The sequence below is a fragment of the Panthera tigris genome, chromosome A1 (genome assembly GCF_018350195.1).
Source record: "Panthera tigris isolate Pti1 chromosome A1, P.tigris_Pti1_mat1.1, whole genome shotgun sequence".
In the NCBI taxonomy this organism is placed as follows: Eukaryota; Metazoa; Chordata; class Mammalia; order Carnivora; family Felidae; genus Panthera; species Panthera tigris.
Genome location: NC_056660.1, coordinates 156535148 through 156558362, shown reverse-complemented (window position 1 = coordinate 156558362; position 23215 = coordinate 156535148). Strand labels below are relative to the sequence as shown.

The window sequence follows — 23215 nt, the reverse complement described above, 5'->3', positions numbered from 1 at the left end:
CCTTTCATGGATCTCCTGGCAGTTCAAAGGAGTTATCACTAGATGGTACTGGAGGCTATATAATCAAGAAGTTCTTTTTTATTTTATTTTTTATTTTTATTTTTTAACATTTATTTATTTTTGAGAGACAGAGAGAGACAGAGCATGAGCAGGGGAGGGGCAGAGAGAGAGAGAGAGGGAGACACAGAATCCGAAACAGGCTCCAGGCTCTGAGCTGTCAGCACAGAGCCTGACGTGGGGCTGGAACTCACAACCTGCGAGATCATGACCTGAGCGGAAGTCGGATGCTTAACCGACAGAGCCACCCAGGCGCCCCAGGAAGTTCTTTTTTAAAGGTATATGTGGAAGTTCATGAAAAGCAACAATTCTGTGTCTTTCAATGGCATGATAAGCTTAATAGTAAACAAATTGTAGAAATATGGTAGAATACAACAGTGAGCAGGATTTTTAAACAAAGAAGATTAACTTCAGAGTGCTTGCCATTTTATTGTATATACTCTAATCACAAATAGTGTGAATCTAACAACTAGTTACGCCTTCAAGTTAAAATAGCAACTCCACAGTCATGTGGATATGCACCAGTCTTCCTTGACCAATCACTGCTGTTGTTTTCTGCCTTAGACAAGTATTTGAGGCTTGAAACCACAAATTAGGTATAAATCTAACCAGTATAGTATAGTATAATATAGTATAGTATAGTATAGTATAGTATAGTATATTAATGTGTAATACGGCCTTAGACTTCTTAGGCAAATATTTGTTTTTCATGTAACATCACTTGAGTGTTTCTCCCTAGATCATCCTTTTTAAACAGAAAAGAAAATAAAAAAAAACAAAAAAATCTTACTAAATATCCAACTCCTATTAGTTGTTAAGACATTTTTCTGCTTTCCCAAAGGGGACTGAACACAAGATAAAAATGAGACATGTCACATGTTGATGTATTTATTCTAAGCCTTTAGGGACTCCTGATAAATCTTTTCTTTCTTAACTAAGTATTGCTTAAATATTTTTCTATATGTAAAAGTTAAGTGCACATGAAAGCACTCAATTTCCTGGCTTCCTAACTTAAACCACTAGTATATAAATATTTTTAAGATTGTTTGCTGTATACTTGAGTTAATGTCAAAACTTAAAATAGTGATACCATTGTTTCCTGTATTTAGATTAAGTTTTTTTGGAATATTTAAAACTCACGTGTGATGAATGATTTCACTAAATAAGAGATCACCTTATTCAAGTTCCTTTCCTGATAGTCTAAAATCTACATATTGTTTTTGGTGTACCAACTTATTAATATGTGAAAAACTTGTTATAGCTGACATTAAAGAATTAGATGAATGAAATGAAGAAAACAAGAATCTGTAGATTCAGTTAAAGAAGAAGAGTAAAAGAATGCTGTTTCACAGAGCTAATTTAAAATACCTGCCCCCCCCCGCCCCCTTTTTTTTTCCAGGGCAATGTTATTGTTACAAAGTGTGGAAGACCAAGATACTTATAATGTTACAGTAAGAAATTATGGCAGATTATTATGGTAAGCATATTTTTTCCCCATTAATTCTGTGAATCTGTTAGACTTTTCTGGTGAAAGCTATTGGACTAGTGAGGTAGTGATGAATCCAGAGTAATGGAACATGTAGAGATGAGTGGGCTGATGATTATGTCCTCTGGATACATAATCTCCTCAATACTGGGCTCTGTTAATACTTTCCTGTTCCTCTAACGGTACCTAGTGGCACTGTGCTTTAGTGAGAAGCAGATTTAGAACTGATGGTTGTGGACTATACAAGAGAACATTTCAAAGAGAGGCGTTGCTGTCTGTATAGTAGAACCCTTGTTAATTGGAAGAGAAATTGGACTTATTCTCATTTGCATGCTATATATATTTACACTGGGAATGGACTTTAGAGATCTATTAATATATGTATTAATGTATGTATTACATACCTTAAATAAATTAATATATTTCATTAATTTTTAATTAATATTAAATAAATAAGTATTAAATAATATATGTATGTATCCATAAACAATCTAAGGTAGCCAGCCCTCTTTCCTTCCATCAAAAAAGAAAAAAAAAAAGCCCTTTTAAAATTTTACAAAGGGGCGCCTGGGTGGCTCAGTCGGTTGATCATCCGACTTCCTCAGGTCATGGTCTCATGGTTCATGGGTTCGAGTCCTGTGTTGGGCTCTGAGCTGACAGCTCGGAGCCTGGAGCCTACTTCAGATTCTGTGTCTCCCCCTCTCTCTCTGCCCCTCCTCTGCTCATGCTCTCACTCTTTCTCTCTCAAAAATAAATAAACATTCAAAAAATAAAATTGTGCAAAAAATTTTTTGTGTATGTATATTTTGGGATGGAGAGAGAGCTGTATAGCTTTTTCAGATTCTCAAAGACTTTTGACTGAAAAATAATTTAAAAAAAAAGATTAAAACCTAGGTATTTTAGAGAATAGAATTAGGTCTGGAGAATAGAAGTGTTATGGGGCAGTGGGGGGAAGGTTTTTGGCTTCAGTTAGAGAGGTGTTCCTCAAGCTGAAAACTGCCCCCAAATTGAATGATCAAAACTGTAGTTTGATATTTTAAGGTTAGTGCCTACATCTTTTAAAGAGGTACATACTAGAGATCTGAGGTAGCCAGTTATTTTCTTTTATATTTGTGTAACTGAAAAATATCCATAGACAGGAAAATACTATTGTTCTGACTGCTCTTCCTTCCATTTATCTTAAACTGTTTTGTTTAGGAGTTGATGGAGTTTTGTTATTTCTAAGATTTTGTTGTAGCAGAAGATAGGTTATAAGAAATTATATGGAACAAGTATCTGTTCTCTTTAGTTTTGATGTAATGTAAATATTTTAGAAGAAAATCTCTATCTCCTATTGAAAATAGATCATCTTTTTAATTTGTTTTATTATGAAATACATTAAACATGCAAAATGCAGTAAGTAGTATAGAATGTAATTTAATGAATAGTCACTGCTCAAATATAACAGATCTTAAAATTGTCCATTGTCTTCAGGGTGTTTTTTTTTCTTTTCTCTTCCCAAAGAAAAATTTACAAGTAAAGTTGAAGCCCCTTGTGCCCTTTCTAGTTCTATTCTTTTCTCTACAAAAGTAATCACATGTTTGAAGATAGTGTTTTTTTTAAATTAATATATGTATATATCCATGAACAATTTAAGGTAGCCCTCTTTCCTTCATCAAAATATTTACCAAAATTTGAGGGTTTTTTTTTTTATTTTAACAAATTTTTTTTTTTAATTTTTTTAACGTTTATTTATTTTTGAGACAGAGAGAGACAGAGCATGAACGGGGGAGGGTGAGAAAGAGGGAGACACAGAATCTGAAACAGGCTCCAGGCTCTGAGCTGTCAGCACACAGCCCGACGCGGGGCTCGAACTCACGGACTGCGAGATCGTGACCTGAGCCGAAGTCGGCCACTCAACCGACTGAGCCACCCAGGCGCCCTGGGTTTTTTTTTATTTTAAAAACCTTAAATTTTTTTGCTTTTTAAAATCTTTCACCTTTATGAGAACTAATTTTAGAACCAAAGATTGTATTTTTAGCTACCACACACACTCCTCAAGATTAAAAGGATTTTCTAAAAAGATTTCCAATAACACATTAAAAATAGAAACAGCTTGTGATTATAGTGATGGATACCAAAAATAAGAATCTCAAAGCCACAGTGTATCATTTCCAGGTGATGGCAGCTACTCTTCATCTTTAAATAAGCAAAACAATTATTTTTTTGTTGTTAAAAAGTATTGTACTTTTATCATATGTAACAAGTTTTACTTTTCTTCCTATTAAATACAGAAAAGGTAATCTATAGTTTTATCTGTGGAATTTAGTGTATCTTTATACTTCCAAAAAAAGGATGTGCAGGTAAACACTTTACACAAAGGCTAGGTTTGATTTTGACTAGGTATTTTCTGACTTTAGTTAAGCTTGTCAAAGATGCTCGGACAATACTCATAGGGTAATATTCAACCCACATATGTAGCTTAAAGAGTTCTGTATAGAAGTTAACTTCAAATTATTTTTTATAACTTGGGATTTTAGTTCAAGTTCGTTAATAAGAAAGACTCTGTAATTTAGCCAAACTAATCACTTTCACATGTAATTTAAAGGAAGCAAATTTTGAAGTTAAATTACCCCAGTGCATCTTATTTGAAATAAACAGTACGCCTTTTATTTTATCTTTTCTATAGCCTTAACAGTGATAGATGAGGTAGGTGAAGGTATTAAAAGAACCTTAGTATCTCTCTGTATTTTTATGATGTAAACCAAAAAATTTTTTAATATTAAAAGTAAGTTATGTTTTGCTTCTTAGTTCCATTGGTGAATATGATAAAGCTATCCAGACTTTTAAGTCAACACCTCTTGAAGAGTTAGAAGACATCATAGGTTTTGCATTGGCTTTATTTATGAAAGGTCTATATAAGGAAAGCAGCAAAGGTGAGTATGTTGCTTGATGCTAAAGGGCACATCTTACTTTTCTAGGGCTGAGTGGAATTTAATTACAACAAACTTACATATAGAAAGATGGAACATTGAAATGGGAACAGGACTTGCAATGTTTATTTAAATCTGACTAGTAACCAGGAATGACACTAGGTACTTTTTATCTGTTTCCTTATTTAATACATTATTTTGATGAATAGGCCTTATAGCAGTGTTATGAGCTGAGTATTTATCTTTATTATTTACATGAGGAAACTGAGGCCAAAGATCACTTAAGGTAGAAATACGCGTTACCACCTGAAAGCAGGTCTTTGCTTAAGTGTAAATTTCTGATAAATGAAGACCTTAACCGTTGTTAGTAATAGTGTTTTATTTTCTCCAGAAATGCTCATTGAGTACATTCTCATGTATATATAAAGACCCAATCTATGTGTGTGCAGCTCATTTTAAGTATCTACAGCTTGATGGAGTTACTGGTATGCATGTGAGAATTTTCATGATATCTCAATGGCTACAAGTCTTCACATCTCTTAAAGACTTCCCTGTAAAGATAGAAGTTGGGGAATGTCCCACAATAATCCTAATGATATGCCCAGTATCACCTTGAGCCAGTTAAACCAAGTTAGATTATTATAAATGTTTGTTCTGTCCACTTGAAAATAAGGGAACAATAACATGTAATTATAGTTAGACCTTTAAAAAATAAGATTAGAAAGGGAGAAATTTCACTATTTGTCAATCAAAATTGTGTTTATATTGTTTTGTTTCTGTTTCCAACTCTGTGTAATAGCCTATGAGAGAGCCTTGTCTGTTGTTGAATCAGAGCAGGACAAAGCGCATATCTTGACAGCTCTAGCAATAACAGAGTATAAACAAGGAAAAATGGATGTAGCCAAGACATTGCTATTTAAATGGTATGTATGGTTGACATCAACACTTCACGAGACCAGATACTTAAACATTGGATTAAAAATTGGAATAATGTAAAATGAGGCTTTTAATGTTGGATCTTTTTGGTGAACAAAAAAGATGGGACTGAACCAGTTGTGAACTGAAAATCATAGGTGGAGCTAGAGATCATGGCTTAATTCTTAGCTCTGGATCCATCCAGTCCTTCAAAAGCATCCTGTATTCTCTGTGTATTATTTTTTTGTTTAAAAGAGTAATCGAGGGGCTCCTGGGCCTCGGTTAAGCTTCCACTTCAACTCAGGCCATGATCTCACGCTTCGGGAGTTCGAGCCCCACCCACAACGGCCTCTCTGCTGACAGCTCAGAGCCTGGAGCCTGCTTCAGATTCTGTGTCTCCCTCTCTCTTGCCCCTCCCCCTCTCACACTCTTTCTCTCTCTCAAAAATGTTTATGTTTATAAAAAAAAAAAAGAGTAATTGATCACTTGATCTAATAAGATGTTAAATCTTTAATGAAGGCATTTCTAACTGGCTTTTTTTTGTTGGCCTCTTTGGTCCCCAAAGAGATTTCTTTCTCTTTCTTTTTCAAGTTAACCTGATAAAATTCATTTAAAATTAAAACTTAAAAAAAAAAAATCATAGCAGGGGTGCCTGGGTGGCTCAGTTGGTTAAGTGTCTTAGCTCTTGATTTCAGCTCAGATTGTGATCTCATGATCATGAGTTCGAGCCCTGCATCAGGCTTCTGCTGAGTATGGAGCCTGCTTGGTATTCTCTCTCTCCCTCTGTCTTGCCTCGTCCGTGTTCACACTCTCTCTCCCTCTTTGTCTCAAAATAAATAAATATTTAAAAAAAGTAAATAACAAATAAAAATAGAAAAATTATACCAATATATTGTACCTATTTCTATATTTTTGGAATAAATTAATAAAATAACAGCCTATGGTATCTATGGTTATTTACATGGTTATATGGTTAATTATCTAAAACTCAAACCACAAAACGCTGTTTGTACTTGTTTCTAAAACTTAGATATAATGAACAGAAAAGAAATTTGGCTGTTGCACTGTGGAAAGCTCTTGGTATTTTTAATGCTTTAGACATTCAGGGAAATTGCTGTCCCTAGAAGCCAAGGAATCTGTTTTATGTTTATCTTAAATTTGAACTTAGTTTGGTGAATCTTTAAGTAAATTGCTTTTTTACTAAATGTTAAATATGTTTTAATACTTACAGACTAGTGTACTTTGGCTAATAGACAATTAAAAATGTTTACAGCTCTATCTTAAAGGAACCAACCACAGAAAGCCTTCAAGCCTTGTGTGCTCTAGGATTGACAATGCAGGATCCTACACTGTCAAAAGCGGCACTTAATGAATTACTGAAGCACATCAAACAGAAAGACAGTAATTATCACAAGTGCCTTCTTTCTTCAGCAATTTATGCACTGCAAGGCCGCAGTGTGGCAGTGCAGAGACAAGCATCTAAAGCTGTTCACAGGTAAGTTCTGTGCTTGTGAACTTGGAATAACTATACTTGATGAGCTGATCTTTGACACTGGGAATATAAATATAAATGTAAAATCAGGTAAACATATGTATTTGGAAACCAGAACGTGGTTTTATGAAACTGCACTTAGGAGCAGTTACCTGTTAGTCAGGTAAATAACTATACACATTATTTCGTCTATAAATTTTTTTTTTTTAATTCAGTTGATAAGGAGATAAGAGAACAGAAATTTTGCACTTACTCAGGTTAAGTCCTGAACCTCATTTTAATACAGAAGCCCTTGTTTATTCTTTCATTTATTTATTTTTGCCCTTATTTATGCTTAAGCTTGTGGTATTGCCCATTTGTTATCTGATACTGCCCACTTTGATGGTCTTAGGAATTTTTTGGCCACTCAAACATTCATTAATGTCTTCAAAATTTAGAAAATAGAAAGCTGTTATTACTAGTAACAGTAGTTATTTGTTTTATTTTCGGTAGTAAAGTGTTGTAAATGTAGTTTGTTTTTCCTTCCACAATTTTCATCTCCTTGTGTTTTCCTTGAACACAACATATTAAATTTCCTTAGCTTTTCTTAATCTCATGGCTTTGTAATCATCGTATTACTGATTTTTCCCTCTTATTTTCATAAGGACTCTTGATGTATATAGGAGATATGTTTTCTAAAAATTAAGGCGCTTTCATTCACACATAGACAATTAATATGAACTTGTTTTAGAGGTCGACAAGATTTTGAACTTAGGTACTAAGTAAAATGTTGGTTACTTTTACTTTTTGTGGTTAAAGTGTCTCCCATCTCTAAGCCTTCTGCTTTTGATTATCCCTGTAGTAACCCAGCTGATCCTGCTCTTTGGTCTCTGTTGTCCCGAGTAGTTGCTCAGTATACTCACCGAAGTGCAAAGGTGAGTAATGTTCTAAATTCTGGCAAAAAGATAAAATAATTTGCGATGTAGTGAATAATAAAATTTTTTAAAGTATTAGCATTATCATTCTGGGAAACAACGAATACAGCCAGATTTTCCATTAGTCATTCAACAAGCAGTACACTGAGTTTTTTTCATGCACTATTGTACTAGTTCTGGCAGGCATTATGAAAGATACAAAGAAGTAGGTGGACTTTTTAATACCTACAAACTATGTTAATGGCTATGTAGTTAGGTTATGTTTATAATGTTGCTATTTAGGGAGAATTAACTATTGTGTTTCTGAATCCCAGAAGATGGTTTTATCTAAAAGTTCCTTAAAGATAAGAAATTAAGAATGAGAGGGGCGACTGGGTGACTCAGTTGGTTAAGCGTCTGACTTCGGCTTGGGTCATGGCCTCCCGGTTCATGGGTTCATGCCCTGCGTTGGGGTCTGCGCTGGCACCGTGGAGCCTGCTTCGAATCCTCTGTATCCCTCTCTCTCTGCCCCTCCCCTGCTCACACTTGCTCTCTCTCAAAAATAAATAAACATTAAAAAAAAGACCTAAAAGGGGCGCCTGGGTGGCTCAGTCGGTTAAGCGTCCGACTTCAGCTCAGGTCACGATCTCATGGTCTGCGAGTTTGAGCCCTGCATCGGGCTCTGGGCTGATGGCTCAGAGCCTGGATCCTGCTTCCGATTCTGTGTTTCCCTCTCTCTCTGCCCCTCCCCCGTTCATGCTGTGTCTCTCTCTGTTTCAAAAATAAATAAATGTTAAAAAAAATTAAAAAAAAAAAAAAGACCTAAAAAAAAGAAATTAAGAGCTGGAACATTGGTAATGTCTAAAATCTAAAAATGTAAATCACAACATGAAGTTATTCTTTTTTTTTTTTTTTTAATTTAAGTTTATTTATTTTGAGAGAGAGAGAGAGAGAGAGAGAGAATATGTGAGTCAGGGAGGGACAGAGAGAGGGGGAGAGAGAATCCCATGCAGGCTCTATGCTGTCACAGGGCTCAAACTCATGAACTGTGAGATCATGACCTGAGCTGAAACAAAGAGTTGAATGTTTAACCAACTGAACTACCCAGGCACCCCAAAGTCATTGATGTTCTATGAAAGGAATTATATATTATATTTTAGTTCATAATAACCAGATATTTTTAGGAGTCTATAAACTATTTTGTTAACTTCTGTGGTTACTAAGCCCTTTCAGAGTTACTTAACTGGTTGGTAAACATAATGGTAGTAGCTAATATATTTTGAACCTTATTACATCTAATAATTCCACTGTCTGGAGTGTGTGGGGGTCTGCTTTTATTTTTTATTCCTACTGGTTTTCACACATGGTAGTACAAAGAACCTAGAACATCATCATTATTACTAGAATAAAGTACTTATTATGTGCCAATTACTGTATATATTTTGTCCTTTAATCCCAACAATCATATGAAGTAGCTCCAATTAATGTCCATTTTATAGAGGACACATGAGATGTAGATATTAAACAACTTGTGCAAAATCACAGTCTTTGTGGTGATGGATCATCCCAGATCTAACTCCTGAATCCTCCTTCTACTTTCTGTGTTTCTTTTTTTCTTTTTAATTTCCTTTTTAAAATTTTTATTTATTTTGAGAGAGATAAAGAGAGCAAATGGAGGAAAGGCACAGAGAGAGGGAGACAGAATACCAAGCAGGCTTCATGCTGTTAGCGCAGAGCCCAACGTGGGACTCAAACTGACAAACTGTGAGATTATGACCTGAGAGCCAAAATCAAGAGTTGGACGCCCAACTGACTGAGCCACCCAGGCACCCCTGTGTTGTTTTCTTTTTTTTCTTCCTCTTTTATTTTTTTTACATTTATTCATTTTTGAGAGACAGAGAGGCAGAGCAGAAGCGGGGCAGGGGCAGAGAGAGAGGAAGACACAGAATCTGAAGCAGCTCCAGGCTCCGAGCTGTCAGCACAGAAGCCGACGCAGGGCTCAAACTCAGAAACTGAGATCATGACCTAAGCTGAAGTAGGATGCACAACCGACTGAACCACCCAGGCACCCCTGTTTTCTTTTTAATCCATCTTCTATTTGTTTTATGTTGACATATTTTTTAAAGTTTGTTTTTAGTGTTCTTTATGTGGTAAATGTGATGTGCAAAACATTTCTGATACTCCAATTCCAATATAAAATGAAGAGAACAGTATACTTCTGAAATAAAATAAAATCATTCTTATAATTCACTTTTTTTTTTTCCAGGTAAAATGTCTGGTTGAATTTTTAAAAATTAAGGATTTCAAATTGACTTTACAAAAACTATGATATATATATTTTTCTCATTTTTAGTATTGAGTTGATTATTGAATCAGTGATTAGTTTCAAGCTCTCTGAACTTTGGCTATTCATTTTACTAGGGACTACAGAAATTTTTAAAATACTAATATTTCCGTGGAGTAAAACCATGTTAATCTTAAAAGCACTTTTGAGATTCTATGTCTCTTTCAATCTAATCACAATTGTTAGAAAACACGTACTTGTGGTTAGTATAAAATTATGTAACTTTTAGTATTTTAAAAGAGCAGAGTTGAGATCATCCTAGTAGAAAAGATTTTCTTTCATAAAAATACTTAACTTGTCTCTTAATGCAGTAATAAATTGATACTTCTGGAGTTTGGAAGTTGTAAATATGATAAAACTGAACTTTTCAAATGATTTAATGGAAAGAATTTATCAGTCTTAATTTTTACTACTTGTGAAAGTTTATCTAAATAATTATTTTCTATTATAGGGAGGTGCTGTTGCAGGAAATGTGGCTCATGTTTTGGACTCAAATCATGGAAAGGTTAGTTTTCCCCAGTACAAAGGAAATGTCCTACTTATTAAATAATATTATTGGTAAACAATAACAATTTTTCTCCCTAAGTTTAAGAGGTTACATTGTACCCAATAGAGGCCTGCTTTTAGCCAGTTTGAAAGTCACTGAGCTATAAAGATAATTTGTTAACCCTCTTCTTTTCTCTTATGCAGAAGGCGTTACTGTATACTGCGGTAAATCAGTTAGCTATGGGAAGCAGTTCAGCAGAAGCTGAAAAAAATATTGCACTAAAGACCATTCAGAAAGCAGCTCTTCTTTCTCCAGGTGAATATAATATAATCCATTTCATTAATTCAAATTTTGTTGGTCTTGCATTTGCGGCTTATGGGTACAAAGTTTGTATTTTCATGAAATAAAAGGGAATTTTAAGAAAATAAGGTTTTGCATATTATTTGATTATCTACATTTGGCTGTTGATAATTAAGTGGTAATAAATTCTTGAAACAGGCTGAATGGAATATCTGCATAAGGATACTTTATTATCCTTGATTGAAAATCTGAATTCTGTATTTTCATGGAATAGTTTTATTTCTGTTTTGCATCTGTCTGGTTTAATGAGGTTTACCTATAGCTGCTAAATTATTTAATGAACATGTTTAGTCATTTTAATTATCTTTATGGGTAGTTAGCTCCTTGAGGAGTGTAGGTGTGTTCTGTGGTAATGTTGGAATGCCAAGGTGATGGCCTCACCTGAGCGGCTCTTTTTGTGTCATGTGTATACCATTGATCACACTGAGGGAGTATATACGACTGCATCAGCATACTTGCATTATCACTGCTGGAGAAATGCCCCAGAGCACTGGAATACCTGTGGGCTTATGAAGCGTATTTTTACTAATATTATTTTTAATATGACATGTAGCATTAAATAATTTATTCCCGCAGAGCACTTCAAACATTTGTTAGATCGGAATAGTTTTGCTTTTGGCTGGGGAGTGTTAGGAAACAAATTGTACAAAATAAGTCCAATGTTGTCTTCACGATAAATTATAAAGATCCTAACTAAATGGCTAAATATCTAGTAATTCAGAGATTATTTTATAAAACAAGTAAACAGACCAATATCTTATTGCTTATTCCTTGTTTCATTTATGTAATAGAACAAAAAGAGACCCTAAACATTTCAATTTGTTTTTGTTATACATTGGATAAGTTTTTGATTTTTAGAGGTGTTTTCATGGAAGTATTGGATTAAAAAAAAAAAAAAAAAAAAGGCAGGGGGTGCCTGGTGGCTCAGTTAGTTAAGCATCTAACTCTGGATTTTGGCTCAGGTCATGATCTCAGGATTCATGAGTTTGAGCCCTGTGTGAGGCTCTGTGCTAACAGTGTGGAGCCTCGTTGGGATTCTCTCTCTCCTCTTGTCTTTCTGCCCCTCTCCTGCTTGCGTTTTCTTTTTCTCTCTCTTTCAAAGTCAATAAATTTAAAAAAAAAATTGGATATAATTACTCTCAAGGATTTTTACTGTGAATCTAGTATGATAAAAGATCTGTTAGGTTTTGATTGTTTGAGGGGCATTAAATGTTAAAAAGGTGACGTTGCCCACATAAGGTCTTCTGTAATGATCTTACTTTCCCATATTATCTGGAGAAATATATACTCAAAGATGCTTAAAACAGAGCCTGAGTGATGAAGATGAATGCCTGTCTGAGACTTGGTTTTGGAGTCCAATAAAAGTAAATGTAATTGTAGTTATGGGTAGTAGCATATACCTAGTCCTTGTAGTTGAATAAAGTATAGTTTTGACAGATGGTATTCAAAGGAATCTTTTTAGAAATTTAAATATAATTCCAAGAATTTAGAATCAAATTTTTAAAAATCCAATTTCTGCTAGATTATTGCTTCTGTGATATTAAAAAGATATTTTTAGCAAACTATATTTAAAAAATTTGAGGGGCGCCTGGGAGGCTCAGTTGGTTAAGTGCCGACTTTGGCTCAAGTGATGATCTCATGGTTCATGGGTTCAAGCCCTGCATTGGGCTCTCTGCTGACAGGTCAGAGCCTGGAGACTGCTTCAGATTCTGTGTCTCCCTATCTCTCTGCCCCTCCCCCTTCTCGTGCTCTGTCTTCTCTCTCAAAAATAAATAAACATTAACAAAATTAAAAAGTTGAGGTTTGTAATAAATATATTTTATGCTATCACTTTATTTCATAGGGAATTTGAAGTTGCTGAATAGTCTGGAAGACTAAATGAAAACAGCAGTTCTTTTGAAATGTGACAGAAGAAATTGCCGCCAACTAATGTCCATCTCCTCCCTCCTGTAATCTAAACTATAGAATACCCTAAGATCTCTAAGGGACTTCTTCACTTAATCTTAGAAATATGTCAATGTTCAGAAATTATTAACTAACTGGGATTTAAATAAAAATTTGAAACTACAAAAAAAAAATCAGAAATTGAGTCTACCTCAGTTCGAACTTTAGATTTTAGACCTGATGACACCCGAGCCATCATCCAGTTCATTTGTTTTATAGAAAAATGAGTCCTGAAGGGAAAGCTGGCAGAGTTAATTAATGTCATTGTTAGACCTAAAACCCAGATCTAAGAGTCATGTGCCTTTCATTATACATTGATCAGATCCCATAAGTTCTGAGGGATGGTTCCCATTTCCTTATTCTAGAATTTGATTATATCTTTTGTTATTTAAAATAAAGTAGTCATTATTTCAGGCAGGAATTATTTTATAATATGGTGGTATGCATTTAATTTTTTTGTAAAAATTTTTTATGTGCCTAAGATTTCTAATGATTCTTATACTATTATAGCAGTAATACTGATCCTCTATAAATGAAGTAGAGAAACATTTCAGACATTTGATAGGGGATATATATTAGATGGAGCAGTTAGATAAAAAATATAAAATTGAAGCTAAAATTTTTGTTTAAATGACACTCTTTTTAGCTAGCACCCCTTGTGGGATTAAAAAAAAAATTTTTTTTTTAACCGTAGAGGGACTAACATACAGGCCATGCAAATATTAACCTGCAAAATATGACTTATAAAATAAAAAGCAAAAAATAAAAACTCTTCTAAAGTTCCAAGTTCTTTTTCACCTTGTCTTCACAACTGCCTTTCTTAAAAAGAGGCATCTGTCTGCATAATCTCTATTATTACCACCTCAGTCTCAGTCCACTGCTTCCCCCTCTCCCCAGAAGAAGCTATCATGGTGTGAAGGAAGGAAGGAAAGATCAAATCGATGAAGGGATATATAATCATAGAATTCCTTCATTTGGAATGATAAAATGGCTTTCACGATTGGCTGTTAGAACATATGTAAATGGAGTTATCTTGAGCTTTTCCTTTGACTCAGACTTTTCTTAAAAACTGAGAAAGAGTGTTATCTTGCTTTTCCTATGATTGAACCTTTAATACAGAGATTGAATGATAAACATAAATGTCTCTTTGAGACTTGTCCTTGGTGTCCAATGAAAGTGAATATAATTGACTTTTCCTTTTTTTTTGTTGGTTTCAGTAGTAGAATTTAGTGAATCATCACTTACATGTAACCCAACAGTGCTCATCACAAGTGCCCTCCTTAATGCCCATCACCCGTTTAGCCCATTCCCCCACCCACCTCCCCTCCAGTAACCCTTTTATTTTCTCTATAGTTGAGTCTCTTATGGTTTACCTCCCTCTCTGTTTTTATCTTATTCTTCTTTTCCACAATAGAACAGTACTCTAGGCAGCTGAGCTAATCAGCCATGGAAGAGCTTAAGGATATTTCTCATCCTTTGCTGTATTTTGAAAAAAAAAAGCAAATCTTGAAGAATGAAGAATGAAAAGTATAGTTTTCCTTTAAGAAAATGATTTTTTTTTTCTAGAGATATAATTTATTTTATTTTCAGTTTAATTTTTTGGTATTTATAAACTCCTACTCTCATTTTTGGTAGCTTTTCAGCAATATGTTGATATTAACAAGCCTTCTAACATATTTCCTGTGTTTAGGTGACCCTGCCGTCTGGGCTGGGCTAATGGCAGCCTGTCATGCTGAAGATAAACTGGCTCTAGTGGACAACACTGAGCCGAAGAGAATGGATTTGTACTTGGCCCTGTTATCTGCTGTTTCTGCTTCAAGTAAGCTTAAACAACCATTTCATACATGATGAATTCAGGGCAAAGTACTCAGAAGGATATTGACAAAAGGTAATGGGCACACTTAGCCCTACACTAAAGGCTATTATGTTCTCATCAGACAAAGCTTAAAAACAAGCCTTGAAAAGATGAAATCATTTTCAAGGGGCTTAACTTCCTACAGAACAAAGCCCAAGAACATTACAGAAATACAAAAATGTTCAGCCTTCAACAAGGTAAAATTAACAATGTCTGGTGTCCAGTTAAAAACAGAATAGGCATGCAAAGAGGTAGAAAAATACCACCCATAGTGAGATAAATCACTCAATAGAAACAGATCCACAGGTGACATGATAGAAGTCTCTTTAAAACGTAATTGTTCAAAGCACACATTACAACAATAGCCCAAAGGATAAAAGGGGAAAATGGAAGTATTCTGTTATAAAATTACATTGTAAGTGAAGTGGTATAATATTACTTAAAGGTGGACTGTGACAGGTTAAAGATGAATACTTTAAAATTTAAAGTAGACACTAAATAGAGTTATAGTTAATAAGCCACCAAAGTAGATAAAATGAAATCATAAAAAATAATCCAAAGAAGAGGAAAAGAGAACAAAGACCAGATAAGACAAATAGAAAACAACACATTAGTTAAACCCAACCATATTGGTAGTCAAGTTAAATACCCTAATTAAAAGGCAGAGATTGTCAGATTGATAAAAAAGCAAGAGCCAACTATATACTGCCTAAAAGAAGAATAGATAAAATATAAATTTATATTTAAACATAAAGATGAAAATAGCCTAAAAAGTGAAAGGATGAAAAAAGATATTCCATGTCAACACTAATCAAAAACAGGTGAGGGGCACCTGGGTGGCTGAGTCAGTTAAGCATCTGACTTTAGCTCAGGTTATTATCTCACAGTTCTGGAGTTCAAGCCCTGCATTGGGCTCTGTGCTGACAGCTCAGAACCTGGAGCCTGCTTTGGATGCTATGTCTGCTTCTCTCTCTGCCCCTCTCCCACTCATGTGCGCTCGCTCTCTCTCTCTCTCTCTCTCTCTCTCAAAAAAGAATAAACATTAAAAAAAAAAAAGAAAGTTGAAATGGCACTGCTAATTTCAGGCAAATTAGATTTCAGAGCAAGGGATATTGCCAATGATACAGAAGGCCATTTCATAATGGAATCAGTTCATCAAGAGAACATAACAAGTCTAAGCATTTAAGCACTAAGTAGCAGAGCTTCAAAGTACAAAAAATCTGCATTATATTTCACAATAAGATGGGTAGAAAAAATTAAAACTTACGGAAAAATGTACGAAGCAAAAACTTACAGAACTGAAAGGGATAGACAAATCCACAATTATAACTAGAGATTTAGTAATCTTTTGATAATTGACAGAACAATTGGACAAAAAAATCTGTAAAGATATAATAAAGACTTGAACAACACTGTCAACTAACTTGACCTAATTGGCCTTTGTGGAATACTCGAATAACAGCAGAAGGCCTATTGTCAAATGCATGCAGAGCATTTACCCAAATCTTAAATGGGCCATGAAACAGGTCTAAATAAATTTAAAGGGCTTCAAATCATGTATAAAGCATATTGTCTTAATACAATGGAATTAAATTAAAAACAAGTAACAGAAAAATATCTGGAAAATTCTCAAATATTTAGAAACTAAATAAATACTTTTAAATAATCCAGTTCAAAGAATAAGCTAGAAGGGATGTGAGAAAATATTTTGAACTGAGTGAAAAGGGAAAAACAGCCTTTCAAAGTATTAAAAGCACTGCTTACAGAGAAATGTGTAGCATCAAATGTCTATATTAAAGCCTTCAAATCAGTGATCTCATCTTCTCCTTAAGAACTAGAAAATGGAAGATGAAATTATACCCAAAGTAAGCAGAAGAAAAGAAGTAATAAATAGTAGCGATCAGTGAAATAGAAAATTAACAAAAGTGAAAACTTGTTCTTTGAGAAGATCAATAGAATTAATAAACCTCTAGCCAGACATCAGGGATAAAAAACAGTACCCCTGTCAGAAATGAAAGAGGGTACATCACTATAGCTATTTAAAGGCTAATAGGATCTTATGAACAAGTTTACACCATTAAATTTGGCAACTTAGAAATGGACAAATTCTTTGAAAGACACAAAACTCACTTCGGAAGAAATAAATAAACTGAATAGCTTTATATCTATTAAAGATACTGAATTTATAGTTCTAAATCTCCCCACAAAGAAAACTCCAGGACCCAATGTCTTCACTGATGAATTCTACCAACCATTTAAGGAAGAAATAATGCCAGTTCTATACAAATCCTTCCAAGTAATTTAAAACTTTGGTAACTTTTTTCTATATGGCCAACATTACCCTGACACCAAAACCAGGCAAAGACTTCAATAAGGATACTGCAGAACTACGGTGCAAAAATTCATAACACACTGTATCAATTCAAATGCAACAACACATAGAAAAGATGATACATCATGATCACCTGGGGTTTATCTTGGGAACGCAAAGTCACTTTAACATTTGAAAATGCATGTAATTTACCATGTTAACAGTTGTGAACGTGCCAGACAAAGGGGTCTATACTTTATGATTCTATTTGTATGAAAGTTTAGAAGATGCAGACTGATCTATTGTGACTGAAAAGAATTAGCGGTTGCCTGGGGACAGAGGGTGAGAGGAGAGGTAGGTAGGGGAACAGAAGTGATTACAGAGGAGTAGGAAGAAACTTTTCATGATGGTGACTATGTTCATTATCTTGATTTTAGTGATGGTTCATGGATAGACGCCCATGTCAAAAGTCTTCAGAATGTACTGTTTGAATACATACATTTGTGTAATTTACCATACATCAATTATATCACGATAAATATTTAATTTTTTACAGTGAATTATTTTTAATTTTGCTGTAGATAGTGTTTTTTGTTTTTTGTTTGTTTTGTTTTGTTTTGTTTTTATGTAAGTCACAAGTCTATAAAGTTTTAAGTTACTCAGCCACAAACATTCCTACCATGAAACTCTTCAGAAACCTGTCACGTGTCAGGATAGTTTATGGTATTTTGGTAGTACATGTAAGTTTAAAAAATTATAGATGCATGGTAAGTCTAATTGTAATACTTCTTAGCAACTAATTACTCCTTTGGGAAAATGTTATAAATCGCAGAGCAAAGTAACACTGACATTTTTGTTCACAGTTAGAGACAAAGAATTCCTTGAAAATTATAACCAATCTCTTGAAAAGTGGTCTCTCTCCCAAGCTGTCACTGGTCTAATAGACACAGGAAGACTAGCTGAAGCTGAAGGCCTCTGCACAAAGGTATTATTATTATTATGAAATTGAGCATTGAGATTTGTGGATTCTTATCCTACTTGGAAAATGACATTAAAAATAGAGTGCACATTATTTAAAAGGCATATGGTGATGGTGTGATGATAGTAATGATTATAATTACCCAACATTTATTGCGTACTTACTATAAGCTGGTCAGTACATTTAGCAGTTTGTATTTGAACTTCACAACGATGTATGACATGGATGTTTATTATTATCTCCTTTTTATAAATGAGTAAACTAAAGCTTAGAGAGGGTAAGCGATTTACACAAGAGTTTGCAGCTAGAAATTGATTGAGTTGCCATTTGAACTCACATTTGTTTGATTCTAGGACTCAAGGACTTAACAGGTCTTTGGGAAGGCAGTACCATTATGGAAGCAGTATTTTCCTTTGATTTCTGGTTACTGCCTTCAGAATGCTATATTTTCCAGCATCTCTGTATTTTTCCAAAGTTCTGAACCACATAGAATGACTATGAGGATTAAGTGGGTGATTGGAGCTACTCATTAGTCACCTTTTATAAACCTGGATTGTGGGCTCTGTGAGTAAATCCTTAGCACCTTGCCAGCACATAGTAGGGGTTCAATAAATTTCTATTGAATGAATGAATCCATTTCATAAAGCTATTTAGAAATAATTTAATGGATAAGGACAGTTTTAAACATCTTATCCTGACGTTTTCCTGAAAACATCTTTTTTTGTAATTGCTTACCAGGAAGATTTTATTTTCTTTAGAAATGTGTTTTGTTTTGTTTTTGTTTTTGAAAGAAAGATCAATATAAATTTTACAGAGAAGGAAGAATGGATCTTTGAAGATCCCTTTGGTGTTTTAATTCTCCGAAAAAGCAGAGTAATAAATTTTCTCTTTTATTTAAGAAATTTCATCTATATTCAGGACAGATTAGTATTATGCAGTGAGTGTTTAACAAGCAACTGACAGTTGGTATGTTCTGTTTGACAGAATAAGGGATACTTTTATGATTTTTTTCTTGTCATTCTTTTGTTCCAATCTCTTACTTAGAAGAAAGCAATCACATACATTTAAGACTATAACTTAATTAATAAGAAATAGAGAAGCATGAGATTGAAGAACAAGCAATAAAGAAATGTTTAAAACAATAGTGGAAGGCTTGTTTAGAGAACTTTCTTTAACTTCTCCCCCGTACAGATATATATAGGAAAGGAGATGCATATACATGTATATAATTATGTATGTGTGTGTTTTCATGTACTAATAATGGCTTAGGGAAATGGATAAATGGGTCATTTTTCTTACAATGTGTAGGAAGTCTTTGCCTAGAGAAGGACATCCAGTGAATATCTTTGTGAAGAGGTTGAAAAAGGAAAACATTTATAGCTCTTTTCTTCTTATATGGTCTAGTTTCTTCCAATAAGGCATTGTTTTAGCCTTCACTGTTAATATTATGTTTTCTTGGTTCAGCTATTTACATTCAGAACTTAAGTTTTTCAGGATATCACTTGAGAATAAAACAAGTCAAAGGGAAACTAAATCTTAAATAAATGACTTATAAACTACAATTATAGCATTACCAATTTCAAAGTTTATTTAAATGTGGAGTTTTGTATGTTCATCGTTCTATTTATTTTACTTTTGCAGTTATTTTTTTAATAAGAAAAAGGTTAAATTCAGATTTTTTCCCAACATTAAGAATAGCTTAATTGCTGTTTTAACATTCAAGAATCTGTGTGATATATTTGTATTTGGGGTTTAATTTTTAGAATTTAAAAAGTAACCCTGATCAGCCAGCTGTTATCTTACTTTTGAGACAAGTTCAGTGTAAACCACTCCTGGATTCACAAAACCCTCTCCCAGATGCTGTACTTGAAGAGCTGCAGAAAACAGTCATGTCCAATTCAACTTCTGTTCCAGCGTGGCAGGTAAATTCTCTCCATTCTTACAATGAGTCCTGAATTAGGATACTTCGTGATACTAGATGAGGTTAGGCGGTATGCTCCATTTTGTTTATCTTGCCTTTAAAAGTCACCATATATGTTTCGTTTTCAATAACTGAAGCATGCTATTGAAGCATTGGGATTAAGGAGACTAAGCAAGTTTAATACTAATTTAGGATCTGCAGCTACACTGCTTCAAAGGTTTTTAAATTGTCGATTATGAATTTCCTCAATTTAAAACAATGTTGAAAATACTGCCTTTTACATAGGATTGATGTAACACACTAAAGAAGTGTTTCAAACATTTTGTCATAATGGTGCTAACTCCACCTTTAGGGAGGATGTATGTGTTTTTTTTTCTAGCTACCTTATAGGTAACCTATATCCAGGATTTTAATGGGTGTTTAGTGCCTTTTGAAGTAGTTATGGATGCTTGAATGAACAGACTATCCTTTTAGCTGGCTCTGGTTATCTACAGTGACAAACACATAATGATCACTATATACTTTATTCTTATCGATATTAAAACACAAGAAAACATGTAATTACTTTATTCAGTGTATTATAGTTTCCTCTCTGCTCCAGAGAAAGTATCAAAGGGGCTTTTTGATACCGATTTTACAGAAGCTTATTTTTTACTGTAATTTCTTGCTCATTTTGATGTTTCATTATAACACCTTTTTGATGTCCCTGCTTAAAAAGATTATCCTGTGGCATACAGTAGTTGGACTATGCAAGCTAAGCCTACTTTTTATTCTAATTATTGGAGAAAGGTGGTGCTTTTTTCCCCTCTTCTAAAGTTTGCCATATGAGAATTAAGATACTTTAATTCTAAGGTCAGATGGATAGTAATGATTTCATATTCTTCATCAAGACTTCGTATGCTTGTCAAACTAAAAAGGAAAAATTAAAAGATAAATTACATAGTATGTAGAGTCTTACGAGATAGAGTGTGTCTTCTTTTATGATATAATTCACAAAGAATAGAGTATGAAAATCTTATAAGTACCATTCATTACATTTTTACTTACCTATATACCTATTTAGCCACCACCTATACCATGATACAGAATATTGTCAATAACCTGGTTGCCTCCCCCTGCCTCTCTCTTTGATTTCCCCCACCTCAAATAAAAAGGAGAACCACTATTCTGACTTCTGTCACTTCTCTCTAGTCTTTCTGCTTTTTGAACATCACATAAACAGACTCTTGTTTTGTGTGTGGTTACTTTCATTCAGCATCAAGTCTTTGGGACTCATTTAGTTGTTTCACGTAGCTGTAGTTTTTTTCCGTTTCATCTTATGAATATATTATAAAATATCTCTTTTAAAGTTGATGGACATTTGGATTATTAACAAGTTTTGGCTATCATGGTTAATGCTGCTATGTCCATCCTTAGATATGTCTTTTGGTGGGTGATAAGGGATATGTATGTTTACTCTAGTAGATCCTATCAAACAGTTTTCTAAACCACTAACAAATTTTGAGCATTCCAATTGCTGGTATTGCTAGACATGGTTATTATTTCCCCTTTTCAGTAGATAAGTAGATAATAGTATCTTGTGATAGTTTTAACTTGACTTTACCTGAATCATGATGTTGAGCCACTTTTCATAAACTTAATGAACCTTTGGATATCCTCTTTATAAAATGCCTTTTTTTTTTTTTTTTTTTTTTTTAGTTTTTCGTGGACTGTTTTTTAATTGATTTTTGGAATTCATTGTAGTTTTTGGATACAAGCACATTTTGATTATTCATATTACTGCACCTAGTTCCTCATGTCTGTACCTTGGCTTAACACTCTGTTAATATTATTTTTTGATGAAAAGTTCTTAATTTTAATTAAGTCTAATTTACCATTTTTTAATGGTTAATGCTTTATTGAAATTTCTATTTAAGAGCGCTTTGCCTCCTTTAAGCTCCTGAAGATATTTTTCTCTTTTCTTTCAGACATTTTTGTTTTACTTTTCACATATTAGGTATATGATCCGTACAGGATTAATTTTTGTTGATGTTGCAGAGTCAAAGTTCTTTTTTTCCCAGATGTATATCTTACTGTCCCCGCATCATTCCTTGAAAAGACCATTCTGACCCCACAGAACTGTAGTGATGGTTTTACATGAATTAGGTGACTGTATATGTGGGTCCCTATTCTTTTCCATTCATCTACTTGTTTATTCTTGCTTACAGCTTTACAATTAGTTTTGATGTGTGGAGCTAATAGTAAGACCTCTGACTTTTTCTCCTTCAAGTGTCTCAGGTCATTTAGGTTTTTTGCATTTACATGTAGATTGTCAGTTACCCTGCTTTCTTACTGCCCCCCACCCCCACCCCAAACAAAAGCCCTGCTAGGATCTTGATTGGAATTACATGAATCTGTAATTTAATTGGGGGAGGATTGATAAAGTAATACTACTGAATTTCTCTATCCACAAATGTGGTATATTCCTCAAATTATTTAAGTTCTAAATTTCTCTCGGTAGTGTTTTACAGTTTTCAGTGTAGAGTCTCTTACATTTTTGTGTTAAATTTATTTCTAGGTAGTTCATGTTTTTTGTTCTATTACAAATGGTATTTTTGTCTTGTATGTTAGCTCCAAACACTTAGAAATGCAGTGATATTTATATGTTGACCATCAGCAACCTTGCTGAATTCACTTATTCTTTTGAAATGATTTTGGGTTTTCTGTAAACATAATTAAGTCATTTCTGTGAGTAGTAAAGTTTTACTTTTTCTTTCCAATATATTTATATTGATTTTTTTTCTTACTGTATTGCATTGTTTAGAACCTTGAATAACAATATTAAATAGAAGTGGTGGTAAAATAAGTGAACGTTCTTATTTTCAACCTCACATAGAAAACATTTACTGTTTCCCAATTATGATATTTACTGCAAGTTTTTATAGATAGATTTATCAGATCAAGGAAGTCTTCTCTTCTAAATTGATAAAAGATTTTTTATTTTTTTCATGAATGGATGTTGAATTTTAACAGATCTTGTGAGGGGCATCTGTTAGAATGGTTCTTTTTTTTATTATTCTGCTAATGTGGACTGTGTTGACTTTTAAATGCTCAACTAACCTTGCATTCTTAGTAGAAATCTTACTTGGCTTTCCTGGCTATGATGTATTACTCCTTTTATATATTGCTGGAGTTGATTTGTTAATGTCTTTTTAGAGAATTTTTAATACCTATATTTAGGAGAGAATGGCTTGTTATTTTTCATTCTTATGAGGTCTCT

The 23215-nt window shown here is 33.7% G+C and overlaps 1 protein-coding gene across 3 annotated transcripts in view; it reads left to right on the top strand.

The window, feature by feature from the left end:
* The window catches only part of TTC37 (tetratricopeptide repeat domain 37), an 87274-nt gene that overhangs the window by 47786 nt on the left and 16273 nt on the right, over positions 1-23215 (top strand). For 2 of the 3 annotated variants that reach the window (XM_042990269.1, XM_007078907.3), the window contains exons 30-39: positions 1457-1534; positions 4334-4458; positions 5255-5378; positions 6644-6865; positions 7704-7776; positions 10551-10604; positions 10790-10901; positions 14581-14709; positions 17920-18041; positions 19799-19957. In XM_042990269.1, the coding sequence (XP_042846203.1) occupies positions 1457-1534; positions 4334-4458; positions 5255-5378; positions 6644-6865; positions 7704-7776; positions 10551-10604; positions 10790-10901; positions 14581-14709; positions 17920-18041; positions 19799-19957 (1198 nt within the window). Of the gene's footprint in view, positions 1-1456; positions 1535-4333; positions 4459-5254; positions 5379-6643; positions 6866-7703; positions 7777-10550; positions 10605-10789; positions 10902-12789; positions 13082-14580; positions 14710-17919; positions 18042-19798; positions 19958-23215 lie in introns of those variants that run through there. The other variant, XM_042990277.1, reaches the window with a different exon arrangement.